The sequence below is a fragment of the Megalobrama amblycephala genome, linkage group LG15 (assembly GCF_018812025.1).
Source record: "Megalobrama amblycephala isolate DHTTF-2021 linkage group LG15, ASM1881202v1, whole genome shotgun sequence".
Classification (NCBI taxonomy): domain Eukaryota; kingdom Metazoa; phylum Chordata; class Actinopteri; order Cypriniformes; family Xenocyprididae; genus Megalobrama; species Megalobrama amblycephala.
Genome location: NC_063058.1, coordinates 2,757,707 through 2,772,005, shown reverse-complemented (window position 1 = coordinate 2,772,005; position 14,299 = coordinate 2,757,707). Strand labels below are relative to the sequence as shown.

Genomic DNA, 14,299 nt, shown 5'->3' with positions numbered 1-14,299 from the left:
ATTTCAACTTCCTGTAAAATGCAGATGAGAATGGAGTATGAGAATGAGGATGACACAAAAAGCTCATACTTACACTGAAGACTGCGATGCTGGCTTCTCATAGAGTCATTACAGGGTTATATTCTGCTCATCCTGCTCACAGATTCCCTCGAAATGCTCTCTGTGCCTGTCTAACCTCAGAGAGAGAGGCAGAGGCAGAGGGAGCTCTTACTATGGAGTTAAAGGCTTATACACTGGGGGTCGAACCATTTGTGAGCACATCACATTCAAAGGGGCTGCTGGACTGATCCATTTCCTGTAGGACAGAGAATGGGAGAAATACAGACGAGGGAAAAAAATGAAAGTTGTAAAGCTAAAATTCAGCTGAGACCTCATAAATCACTGTCTGCTCAGCGTTGGAGAGCGCGCGCGCACGCATACACGCACGCGCGCGCCGTTTGACCATTCAAGCAGCCTCTGTTCTTTCATTAGCGTTTGCCACATTTCCTCCAGGCGCCCTTATTAAGGAAATCAATGAAACGATAACTTAATATAAAACTGTCCGTTCCCGTTTTAACATGATACAGCTGACTGGTTCTTTTCTTGTTATTCAGGGAGCTTTAAATCCATTCCCTTGAGTTTTCCGCCTAATGTGAGAGGATGACAGATGAAAAACTAACTTTAGCTTTGCGCTCCAGCCATTCGAGACTCCGGGTGAAATCACGCTTAGAAAATGCTGATGATGTAAAACTGTCGTGGGTTTGGGATTTAAAAAGCCTCCGTCTGTGACAGTTGTGATTTCTGAGAAACACATTTGGTTCAGATGATTAATGAACGGCTGGATTTCTGTGAAAAGATATCAAGTTTGACAATAATTGAATCTATAACTGAAACTATTCGACAAATGAAAAAATAAAAACCCTGACATCATGTACTCACCGTCACGTGACTTTCTGTCAAGTTCAAATCAGAGCCGTTGAAAAACAAGAGCGTCATAAATGGGCCACTTTTAAGGTAATTTCTGTCAACTTTATCGTCTGCTTTAAAAGACAACCTGCTTTACGTTTCATTTGGTAAGGTAGGCCTAATTAGGTCACGTAATGAAAGAGTACCTTTTAAAATCGCCTAACGTTACCTGGCTTTGTTATCTTTGACGGTTGAGTTCTCTCAGATGCGCGTTCGCGTGCAGATGTGAGCGCGCTCTCGAGTCGCTGTTTGATCTGAGCGCGAGAGATGAAGGGCGGGTTGAAAACATCTCAAAACAAGCAAAGACAGCATAGATATTCAGTCAGGACAGGATTTGAACACAACCAAACTGGAATAACAACATTAATCTCGAGTTTTCTGACGTTCACACAGGATTTTGAGGACTTTTGTTGTAAGAATGAAGGTGGTAGTGTTTTTCATGCTCTTTTTTACAAGCCAACTCTTCACATCTCATGGGCAGGTGAGTGACTTTAAAACAACATCAACATAAACGGAAAACGATCTTGAAAATTTTTTTACAAATAATTTTCTAAAATCATGAGATTTTCTATTGGGCTTCAATATTGTGTGTTTAGTGTATTTACTTAAATGTATTGATGTTTTAAATGTATTTGTATTCATTAATAATAATAATTAATATACTAGGCCTATATAATATTTTTTCATTTAATGTTTTTAATAATAATATTTTAACATATTTTATAATAAATATTATAAATTTCATTATTAATATCAATATTAATATAATAATTAATGTAAATATAATAAAAATGGTCTTTTAATCGAAACTCTTTACCATTTAATATTTTATTCTGGTTTTCCAGGGTCTGATACTGAATACTTAACATTTTAAATCTATATAATACAATAGTGTATTAATGAGTTTAGTAATAATAACAAAGTTCCTGTTTATAACAAAACTGCAAAGCTCTCTCATAAACATGCTTCACACTTGCAAAACATCTTCCAGCTCAGTCTGCAAATATGGAATATTTTTTTCACACTGAGAAACCACGGTGTTGTTTGCCTTTGGTTTTAACACCAGGCTATTATAATTTCCCAAAACACAGACTAGATCTAGTCCAAGACTTAACCAGATTTACAGTGGTCAGTCGAAATGACAGGGTCATTAAGCTCTGAAAAGCCTTAACTTTGTTTCGAATGGACTCTGGATTCTTCTGTAAAATGCACATGAAAACATACATTTATATTGTGTGTATGTTGTATGTATATGTGTGTGTATACATATGTATATGTATATATGTATATATATACAGTACAGTCCAAAAGTTTGGAACCACTAAGATTTTTAATGTTTCTAAAAGAAGTTTCGTCTGCTCACCAAGGCTACATTTATTTAATTAAAAATACAGTAAAAAACAGTAATATTGTGAAATTTTTCTATTTGAATATATTTCACAAAGTAATTTATTCCTGTGATGCAAAGCTGAATTTTCAGCATCATTACTCCAGTCTTCAGTGTCACATGATCCTTCAGAAATCATTCTAATAGGCTGATCTGCTGCTCAAGAAACATTTAATGTGTACAATTGTACAAAATATTTGTGTACAATATTTTTTTTCAGGATTATTTGATGAATAGAAAGTTCAAAAGAACAGTGTTTATCTGAAATCTTTTGTAACATTATAAATGTCTTTACTGCCACTTTTGATTGATTTAATGCATCCTTGCTGAATAAAAGTATTCGTTTCTTTAATTTCTTTTCAAAAAAATAAAAATAAAAATTCTTACTGACCCCAAACTTTTGAACGGTAGTGTATAATGCTACAGAAGCTTTGTATTTCAGATAAATGCTGTTCTTTTGAACTTTCTATTCATCAAGGAATCCTGAAAAAAAAAATACACAACTGTTTTCAACATTGAAAATAATCATAAATGTTTCTTGAGCAGCAAATCAGCATATTAGAATGATTTCTGAAGGATCATGTGACACTGAAGACTGGAGTAACGATGCTGAAAATTCAGCTTTGCATCACAGGAATAAATTACTTTGTCAAATATATTTAAATAGTACACAGTTATTTTAAATTGTAATAATATTTCACAATATTACTGTTTTTTAATTAAATAAATGTAGCCTTGGTGAGCAGACGAAACTTCTTTTAGAAACATTAAAAATCTTAGTGGTTCCAAACTTTTGGACTGTACTGTGTATATACAAAAGTTCAAAAGTTCCCTCCAAAAGTTTGGACATGCCCTAGAAAAGTGGAGTTTTGGACAATATTGGCATGAATCCTTTTTTATTTGTGATAATTTTCCACTGATAAGGGACCACACAAACTACGAAAACATATTTTATTATATCAACAGTTTATACATAGAAAAAACTTAAATTTTCGATTTATCAAAATATCCACCTTTAGCAGCTCTCTGACCTAAACTGGGTTCTAATTGGTCTAACTCTTCTGCTTCCACATGCTGCGCCACATGGCCTCGCCCACTTTGTTGCGTGTTCCCGGGGGCGTGTTTTGCAGGGTTTATGATGTCACCAACCCGGGAAGAAGCTTGTTGTAGTCCAAACCGGTCGTTTTTGTAGGCATTAAACTGCCATAACTTTAAAAAAACAATATCTCCGTTTGCATTGAACTTTCAGTGCTGTAACTTTGCAGATACTGTTTATGCTCAAGCAGCAACATTACACACTAACTAAAGTTAAAAAAGTGAAATCACATTGAACCACCCCTTTAATGAACTAAGACATCCTCATTTGTTGTGGTGTTGTGTGTTTCTGTGACTGATTGCTCAGGACTGTCAGAGCGGACAGGACGTGCTGAACGCTCTTCAGCAGGTGCAGAAGCTCCTCTCGGCCCATGAGACGTCCTTCCTACAGAGTCTGCGGAGCCTCCGCAAGAAACTCGGCCTGCTACAGAACAGCACAGTTAAACACAGCAAAGCCAGCAGCACAGGTCAGCAAATGCAGATCATAAGAGCTCATCACAGTCATTTTAAACCACGTATCATGATCTTAACCAGTCAACATATCAGTGTTGAAGTACAGGCTGCACGGTTGGTGTAAATATGTAGGCACTGCTTGTCTTGTTCCCAGCATCAGACTGTCCTCCACCAAAGCCGCTGGCTAATGGCCGGATCCTCGGGCGTGTATTTAAGTCGGGCCATGAGGTCCACTACCTGTGCAGCCCTGGCTTTCAGCTGATGGGGCCGGAAACCAGAGTCTGCCTGGAGTCCCAGAGCTGGAGCGGAGCACAGCCGTCCTGCAAGTGTACGAGTCTGACACTCTCAGACCACCACATACATGATCCATCTATGACTGCAAAATTAGAATTAAAGGCACAATATGTAGGATTTTTGGATTACCACTAGATCACTGTTATATATTTTGTTGACTTGTGTATTTACAGGATCCCAAATGTTTCCAAGAATGCTTAAATGCAGAGAAATAAGCAGTTTTAACCAACACACGGGCTGTGTCCATGCGTTGCCAATCAATGACATCATACGCGCGTTACCCTCGATTTCTGGTTTTATTTTATAGAAACCATGGAAACACCAAAGACGCTTATATATATTATGTGATTTATTAGACAGATGAGCAACTGTTTGGATACATTCATCAACAGAAAACTAATCATGTTATATAGCTCAACACAGTAAGTCTTATAGTTTAAATCTCGTTTTCTTGATTTATCACGAGTACCATATTTTACTATATATATATATATATATATTTCAATAAAAAGATTAAAAATTTAAAGAATAAATATAAATAAGATTAACTAAATAAATGAATGAATTAATTAAAATAAAAAATTGTTTGTTAAATAAATTAATTTAATAAATTTGATGTAAATAAATAATTAAAAAAATGTGTACATTTGATTGAATAAAAATAAATAAATGAATAAAACACATCTAGCTTTACTGTCTAATAGTACAGTGAGTAGAAAAAAGGCACAGTGATATTTTACACATTTATAATATTAATTTTCCACAGAATTGGGTCTTTATACGTAAAAAAACATATAACTGGTATCTGTGGCATCTGAAAGATTGAAAAGTCCTGGTCTAGAGTTATATAAGTTGAACAAATGTTCAGTGTAAATCGTTTGTGAACCTCTTGGGTAAATTGTTGCATTCAATTTAATGTAACAATTTATGGCTCATTCATGAGATTTAAGCTAAACAATTTTGCAGAAAAACCTCTTGCATAAATAGTTGCATTCAAATAAACATACAAAGTATGCTTAATTTATGAAGCACCAGCTGAGCAAAATAGTGTAAATTCTTTGTAAAAAGAAAACCATCACATTGAATTCATTGCAACAATTAAAGCCTCTTTTATAAAACATGAGCAAAAAAAATCTTGTAATTCCTTCATAAAGCCTTTGGCAGTAATTGCAGTGCAACAATGTACACATCATTCATGAAACACAAGATGAAAGAAATGAATTTCCAAATTAATCAGAAAATCTTTTTCAAAAATGTTTGCATTCAGTTCACTGTTTTCACAAACCATGCACAGTAAATTTGTGCGAAGACATATTTTAAATGTTTCACTCAGATATACAACAGTATGACACACTGAACGGACTGTACTTCCATCAGGACCCTGCTGTCACACTAGATGTGGTGTCAACCCTGACTAAAGTCTTAAAGGTCAAAGGTCATTGTATAAGCATGTGCTGTTTTGTGTCCTCTCAGTTGTAGACACCACTGTAAACAATGATGCATCTGCTGCTATATCAGCATCTCCCTCATCCTCTCATGACCCTGCCTTTGTGAGGCCGTCCCGCTGCATTGAGTTTCTGGGCTCCAGCCACTGTACCTGTGAGCCGGGGTTCGGCATCTCCAGCCACAGCAGCACACTGTGCACAGGTGAGACACACACACACACACACACACACACACACACACACACACACACACACACACACACACACACACACACACACACACACACACACACACACACACACACACACACACACAGTCATATGAAGAAGAAAGGACACCCTTTAGAATTTCATGGATTTACATATCAGAACATAATAAAAGTCATCTGGTCTTTAGCAGGTCTTAAATTTAAGTAAATACAACCTCCGACATGACATATCACACCGTGTCAGTATTTATTTAACAAAAATAAAGCCAAAATTGAACAGCCATGGGTGACAAACTAAGGACACCATATGATTCAGTTAGTGATTTTGTAGAGCCACTTTTAGCAGCAATAACTTTAAGAAATCATTTTCTGTCTCACTCTATCAGTCTCTCACATCTTTCTTGAGAAATTTTGGCCCACTCTTCTTTACACCATTGCTTCAGTTCATTGAGGTTTGTGGGCATTTGTTTATGCTCAGCTCTCTGAAGAAGCCACAGCATTTCAGTCGGGACGAGGTCTGGACTTTGACTGGGTCATTGAAACACCTCGATTCTTGTCTTTTTCAGTCATTCTCTTGTAGATTTGATGGTGATCTTCAGATCATTGTCCTGTTGCATGACCCGATTTACAGTTTTTTACAGATGCTAGGACACATTTCTCAATACTTCGGTCACTTTTGCAAAACAGTTCTCCTAACCAACTTTCAGCATGGCAAAGCAGTTAATTTCACATTCAAAATGCACTACAACTACCAAAACAATTTATTCAGGTCTCAAATCAACTCATTCTTCCAGAACACTAGCAAAGGTTGACAGCCGACAAACACACTTTGTCACCCACAAAACAATGACCTAAAAAACACTAACAACATGTAGCATTATACAGTGTTTTCTTGTGGACACATTTCTGTTTATAATTCACTGCAATATATATTACTGGAATGAATCAGACATGATGCAGAATTCGTCAGTATTTTATGTTGTTTATTTATTTTTATTTCCATTTAATTTGTATACACACCATCCACTGATACAGATACAATTCAATTGTTTTTATAGCATTTAATTTTAAGATTTAAAATATATTTAATTAAAATATTACTGTGGGAATGTAGCAAATTGCTGTCTTATTCAGTTTTGTATTATGTTATTGTTTTGAACATAAGTTTAACAGTTTTGAAAACAGTATGTAAGCATGTGCAAGTTGGCCTGTACGTACAAAGAGTTTTGGCAGTTGTTGTGTCTTAGTGAGAAAAGAATTCATGAAATTTGAGAGATGTATTCATTGAATGCATTTTGTGCCAAAGCAATGATAATTGATCCTCAGTTTAGCCCACATAGACTTCTGTTGTGCTCACTGTGTGAAGAGTTTTGCAAAAGTGACCTAAGCATTGAGAAATGTGTCCTAGCATCTGTAAAAAACTGTAAGCCAAGCTTTAGCTGTCAGACGAATGGTTTCACATTTGACTACTACTAGAATACTTTGGTATATAGAAGAGTTCATGGTCGATTCAATGACTGAAGGTTCCCGCAGGTCCTGTGGCTACAAAACAAGCCAAAAATCATCGGTATGAGATGTTTGTGCTGATATGATGTGTTTAGTTTTCTGTGAATTATGGCCAAACATCTCCACTTTGGTCTCATCTGTTCAAAGAACATTGTTCCAGAAGTCTTATGGTTTGTTCAGATGCAACTTTGCAAGCCTAAGCCGTGCCGCCATGTTCTTTTTAGAGAGAAGAAGTTTTCTCCTGGAAACCCTTCCAAACATACCATACTTGACCCATCTTTTTCTAGTTGTGCTGTCATGAACTTTATCATTGAACATGTTAACTGAGGCCTGTAGAGTCTGAGATAGAGTTCTTGGGTGTTTGATTTCTCTGATCATTACATGGTCATGATCTTGGGGTGAATTTGCTGGCACGTCCACTCATGGGAAGATTTGTGTCTGTTTTGAATGTCTTCCTCTTGAGAATAATCTTCCTCAGTGTAGAATGATGGACTTCAAATTGTTTGGAAATGACCTTGTAACCCTTCCCAGATTGATAGCAGCAACAACTGCTTCTCTAAGATCATTGCTGATGTCTTTCCTCCTTGGCATTATGTTAACACACACCTGAAGACTCCAGACCAGCACACTGCCAACACTTCTGCTTTTATAGAGGTGATCACACTTGCTGATTGACTAATCAATGATATTTGATTAGCAGTGCCTGACTTACACTTACACTCTTCATTCATAAGGAAACAGTAAAGGTATCCTTAGTTTGTCACCCATGGCTTTTCCATTTTGACCATAGTTTTTGTTAAATAAACAATGACATGGTGTGATATGTCATGTGTTGTTGTTCATCTGAGGTTGTATCTGTGAAAGCATCAAAACAAATTGTAAAATAGGTGGTATATTTATAAATGAGTCACATATTTGAGGTCAAAATAACTACATTCTTGCCTAAAAAACTCTTAACTACATTCCATGAGTATTTAAAAGAAAAGATATGGTGGATTGACCGTCAGAACAGTCGCCCCAAGCGGAGTGATACAAACGGTCCAATGCTGATACTGAGGGAATATCACATGGCTCAGCCAATCAGATTCGAGAACCAGAAAGAACCGTTGTATAAATACGCACACACACAAGATAATTGGATTAACATATTACAGGATTACTGACTTTAAAAACGTGTGTGTGTGTGTGTGTGTAATAATGAAATCAGCTAGTTCCAGTAATTCATCAGTGTTGTTACTGACTCTCATTGCCAGTGATAAAAGAGCATGTCAGCCAATGGTCAATTAAATGTATTTTTAAAATGCTAAATTATTCAGTGTGATCATGTATGAAATGAGACAGAACAGAATTTAATTAATATAACATGGTAGGTTTGATGTATGATTAATGAGTTTAATTTTTGAACAGTTTTCAGATGCGAATGCCACAGCAGTTGTATTTTTATGACAGCTCAGAGATTTCAGCTATGTCTCACCTAAAGCAGCGCTGTGATTGTATGTGTATGTATGTGTTTTTCAGACATTGACGAATGCAAGCTCTTCCGCCTAACTCATCCTGGCCGTCTTTGTTTGCACACCTGTGTGAATACAGCTGGAAGTTTCCAGTGCCAGTGTCCTGCCGGTTACAGCCTGGGCCGAGATAGCAGGAGCTGCCATGGTCTGTTCATTATACAACCTGCATTATCATCTGCTGCTTTGTAGAAGTTCTTTAAAATCATCTTAATCATATGACAGAGGGTCCGATTCATAATCTAGTGAGCTGCCTTCCTGTGTGCTGCTCACATAGGCAGCATCCTAAATGCAACATTCCTAATTAGACATGGAATGATTAGGAACGCTCTACATAAGTATCAGTTCCACACGCCACATAAATAGCACTTTTCTCTTGAAGCACAGGGGACTCACAACAGTAGGCAAAAATGGGATTGGGACAGTGAATGGGACAGTGAATACCAAATTCCCTGTGGAGAACTACATTACCCATAATCCTGGAGAGATATTCACCAATCAGAGAAGACGTTTCCAAGGAAGCTCAAAAATCATGGCAAAATAAGTCGTTAGTCTCCCTACACTTGCAAACTACTTATTTAATTGTGTATATATAAGAATCTTTATGGATAAAATGAATGAATAAAATTATTCTTCTTCATTTTGAATGTGTAAAAATGAATGTGTAAAATTCACCCCCCAAAAAAACTATACTATAAGATGAATCACTTTACAAACATTGAGGCAAAAAAAAAAAAAGTAAAAATAATCAAAGACTAACAATCAACTAAAAATGCAGACAAAATATGAAACTACTGCATTTTTATGCAACTTTATTAGTATAACATATTTTTTTTCTATTTTGATTTTTTTTAAATGTAGATATACACAAGTATATAAGTAGTTTGCAAGTATAGGAAGACTAACAACTTATTTTGCCATGATTTATCTTGATCATGATTGGATCTCTCTCCAGGATTATGGGTACTGTAGTTCTCCACAGGGAATTTGGCATAAAAAGCGGACTTAAACCAAAGTCCCTCACTCGGCGGCCATCTTTGAAACGCCTCTCGGGCATCCAAGTGCAGCTCCTATCTCTTTGAATGGGGAAACATCAAATTCTCCAAAGCTGTTTGCCAAGCTTTCGATTAAATTTCATATTTGAAATCACCAATGAAATCTGACAACAATTATCTCATCTTTTTTTTTTTTCTTCCAAATGCTCGAATCATGACAAAAAACCTGTATTTTAGGATCAAGCTAATTCGCATGCGCAGTCCTAAATGCGTCTCTTGTGCCTCATTTCGGAGGCGCACGTCTGTTTCTATAGAAACCGGAGCGTCTAACAGCCGCTGAAGTGACGCGATGACTTTACCAATCGGTGATTGGCTCTTATTTAGAAGGCGGGACTTATTCCGCCATATTGTGTGTTGCACTTTCTCCCATTCAAAACAATACGAGTAACGCGTCTTGTGTTATTCTATAGTCTTTGCTTAAACACAGCCAATGAGATCCTTACAAGGCATTCTGGGAATACATGTTGCCTTAGATTTTGCCCAAAAGAAGGTGAACGTCATCTTGATACTGTGCCTTAAAATGCTGTCTTGGTAGAAAGCTCACTAGGATTTAGAACAAAGCTAGACTGTCCAAGATATGAGTCAACTAACTTTAACTAAAAAAAAAGAAAAAAAAAAACCTGAATCTATATTTACATAGTAGACAAAAGGAAATAACCTTTAAAAATAAATAGTTGTTTTTATCATGTGCTTTCTGTAGACATTGACGAGTGTGCGAGGGAGACCCATAACTGCAGCAGTGAGCAGGTGTGTGTGAATACATTCGGAGGTCATCGCTGTGAGCAGGTGGACTGTCCTCACTTCCGCAACGCCACCTACATCAAAACTTCACCGCTGTAAGTTACAGCATCACCACCGTCGTTTGCTTTAGCACTGATCTCAGAGGGTGCTGTTTTCAAGAGCAGTCAGTAGGATCCTATGCCAGAGCAAGTCTGAAAAAAATGACAGAAGTCACCAAAACAACAACAAAAAGATGTTATATCAAACAATTAATTCACATGATATATAAAGACTAAAAAACATTAGCTTAAAGGGATAGTTCACCCAAAAATGAAAATTTGATGTTTATCTGCTTACCCCAGCGCATCCAAGATGTTGGTGACTTTGTTTCTTCAGTCGAACACAAATGATGATTTTTAACTCCAACCGTTGCCATCTGTCAGTCAAATAATGTGAGTGAATGGTCACACAATTTATAAGAGTCAATAAAACTTGCACAGACAAATCCAAATTAAACCCTGCGGCTCGTGACGGCACATTGATGTCCTAAGACACGAAACGATCGGTTTGTGCGATAAACCGAACAGTATTTATATAATTTTTTACCTCTAAAACACCACTATGTCCAACTGCGTTCAGCATTTGCTTGGTGAGGTCTGATCGCGCTCTGACAGCGGAAGTGATGTCTAGCTCTCATTGAAGTATAAGCGCGAGACATCACTGTCGTTGTCAGAGCGTGATCAGACATCACTAAGTGAATGCTGAACGCAGTTCAGTTCGTGTCTTAGGACATCAATGTGCCGCCATGAGCCGCAGGGTTTCATTTGAATTTGTCTGTGCATGTTTATTGACTCTTATAGATTGTGTGACCATTGACTCGCATTATAAGACTGACAGACGGCAACGGTTGGAGTTAAAAATCAACTGAAGAAACTGAGGAAACAAAGTCACCTACATCTTGGATGTCCTGAGGGTAAGCAGATAAACATCAAATTTTCATTTTTGGGTGAACTATCCCTTTAATATGCAATGCTTTTATCACTTGTTTCTGCTGCTTCTTCACCTGTGTTTTGATCCAGATTCTGTACTCTTTCAGAAGGTGCATAATAGCGACAAAGTTTCCAGTCCTGGAAAACACATGGAAAATTGGAGAAAATGTAAAAATGTAAAATCTTGTTGTCCTTGAAAATAATTTCTTCAGCTGAGAACAAAGCGTTTATCACTGGCCAAAAACATTTACCATTAGTTGCAGAAAGTGCTGTGTTCAGGAATGCTGAGTTTTGATGTGAGAGTATTTTCAATGATGATGTTTAGTCTTGTGTTGCCACTTGCAGCAGTTAGCTAATACTATTAACTGCTTAAATATATGCATAAAATAATTATTAGTAAGCAGCTACATTATTCAGTAACTTGCTAACTAATCATTTTTATGCAATATAAGGTCAATAAGAGATTCATTGTGCAGTGTAGCCAGCTTCATTGATTAGGAGTTTTCACAACAGTGAGTTTCTGCTGAAGTGATTGACAGCTACAGTGATTAAAAAGGGAAAATCTGTACATAACCCATTTGCAGTTTGAAAAAAAAACCAGCATTGGATGGGACAGAAAATTCTAATGTCAAAATAGATGTGCGCATTATGTAAATACAGACTAATAGACCTGCCACATATTCTATTATGTGTTGTGGGTGTCTTTGTTGTTCATCGACTTTGTCTTTGACTAATATTATTTTCAAATAGTTTCAAAACATTAAAATAGTTCCAATATTTTTTGCTATGAAATGGACACTGGTAACGAGAACAATGTGTCATAATGTATGATTAAAAGCTCATATTAAAAACTGATTTTATAGTTAAGTCATGGCAATAAACTATGGAAGCTTGTTTCTGCCGATTAAATTTAAAAAAAAAAAAAAAAAAAAGTAATTGCAACTTTTTATCTCAAAATTATAAAAAATTCTTGCATAATTTTGATATAAACTCATTGTGTGATATAAACCCGCAATTGTGTTATAAATTCAGAATTATAAATCGCATAATTGTGATATAAACAAGAAAAGTCAGAATAGCGAGATAAAAAGTCGCAATTAAATTTTTCTGTGGTGGAAACAAGCTTCCATAGACAATGTATGATTGAGCTCCTTAAAAACTGATTTTATATTTAAGTCATGGCAATACTGTACGCCTTTTAAAGACTTGGAGAGCAATATATTACTTTAGGGCATGATACTTGCCTTTTATTCCTGCCATAGTAAAATTGAAAATGATCGCTGAAGAAGAGAGGGAACCCTGTTTGACCTTAATGGGATAGTTCCAAAAATGTAAATTCTGTCATAATTTACTCACCCTCAAGTTGTTCCAAACCTGTATGAATTTCTTTTGCTGAACCCAAAAGAAAATATTTTGAAGAAATATGGGTAACCAAACACTGACATTCATAGTATGAAAAGAAAAAAAAAAAACTATGCAAGTTAATGGGGAACATCAACCATCAATCTTCAAAATCTTCTTTTGTGTTCAACAGAAGAAACCACGCACCTGCAATGCACCGGTTAACACATTTGTGTAGATCATGTTTCTAGCCTACAATACAGGGCTTTTTTATTTCAAAGTTAGAATTTGCCCCACATTTGCTCCAAAGCTAAATTTTTGATTTACTGCCCTGTGCAGATCAACGGTCTTTATTTTCAAGACATAATTTCAGGTTAAAGTTTGGTCTGGCTATCCACTGCCCTCTCTGGTTTCTCTTCCACCCAGGCGTTGTGACCGTAACCCTTGCGTCCAAGGAGATGACGCCTGTCTGCAGGCCCCGGTCTCCATTAACTTCCACTTCATGTCGGTGGTTTCCAATATGTCAGCGCCCACCGTTCTCTTCCGTTTGTCGGCGGCCCGTGTCCTGGGTGATGCACTGCGCTTTGGCCTGCTGGGGAAGCGGGGAGTGCAGCACTTCAGTGTCCAGCGTGCAGGCAGACAGACCGGACAGCTGGTGCTGGTGAACCCTGTCCAGGGCCCCGCCACGCTAGACGTCGACATTGAGATGAGTGAAATGGAAAGAAAGGTGCTGTTGGGGCGATATGTTACGAAAGTCACCGTCTTCGTGTCACCATACAGCTTTTGAGGCGCAGAGGGCAGACTGACAGTGCTGTGAAATCATTCACAGGCCAGATCCTGGGGACCGTCCCTGCCAAGGAGAGATAGAGGAGCTATTATACTGTTCCTGAGGTGCCAATTTCTGAGGACAAAAGAAAACTCGGAGTAATTTAAGTCCTGAAAAAGGGAAAAAATCCTTCTATTTGGACCAAAGTATTTATGCAGTGCTGAAGTTAATTAAGAGTATGACATGCAATTTTGAAATGTGGAAAAATTCCGTAAAATAAGGAATTTAAGGACATGGGAAATAAGGAAGTCAAATACAATAAAATTAAAGGACAAATATATTAAAATGTCATTTTAAAGTTGGTTTTATGAAAAACATTTTAAAGAAAAGCACATCTTGTAACATCAAGTAAAAAAAAAAAGAAGCAATTATCTTTATACTATGAATGTGTGTATTATTTTTGAAAACATTTTAAGGCAAAACTTTTAATTATGTCATTTAGTATGTTTTTGGAGAGTTGCACCACATGACATTGAAACAAACTGCTTCACTACATATTTTTACAAAATAAAATGTCTTCTTAAGG

At 36.7% G+C, this 14,299-nt stretch overlaps 2 protein-coding genes and 1 long non-coding RNA gene across 7 annotated transcripts in view; 1 reads left to right on the top strand and 2 right to left on the bottom strand.

Moving 5' to 3' along the window:
* The window catches only part of si:dkey-234i14.2 (RNA-binding Raly-like protein), a 25,882-nt gene extending 24,639 nt beyond the window's left edge, over positions 1–1,243 (bottom strand). Inside the window, exons 1-3 of one of the 5 annotated variants that reach the window (XM_048158712.1) lie at positions 919–1,228; positions 660–825; positions 74–295 (exon numbers count right to left, since the gene is read on the bottom strand). In XM_048158712.1, the coding sequence (XP_048014669.1) occupies positions 74–101 (28 nt within the window). In that variant the 5' untranslated portion in view covers positions 102–295; positions 660–825; positions 919–1,228. Of the gene's footprint in view, positions 1–73; positions 296–659; positions 826–918 lie in introns of all 5 variants that reach the window. The other 4 variants (XM_048158714.1, XM_048158716.1, XM_048158715.1 and 1 more) reach the window with 4 other exon arrangements.
* On the top strand, positions 961–14,299 carry si:dkey-234i14.3 (fibulin-7-like). The gene is made up of 8 exons (XM_048158711.1): positions 961–993; positions 1,339–1,426; positions 3,735–3,894; positions 4,035–4,208; positions 5,648–5,821; positions 8,853–8,990; positions 10,598–10,733; positions 13,374–14,299. The coding sequence occupies exons 2-8, from the start codon at positions 1,364–1,366 to the stop codon at positions 13,732–13,734; spliced, it is 1,206 nt and encodes a 401-aa protein (XP_048014668.1). The 5' UTR covers positions 961–993; positions 1,339–1,363; the 3' UTR covers positions 13,735–14,299.
* LOC125247427 lies at positions 7,152–12,505 on the bottom strand. The gene is made up of 3 exons (XR_007180083.1): positions 11,681–12,505; positions 10,556–10,829; positions 7,152–8,189 (listed from the first exon to the last, which is right to left on the bottom strand). It is a non-coding gene; the product is annotated as an uncharacterized LOC125247427 (long non-coding RNA).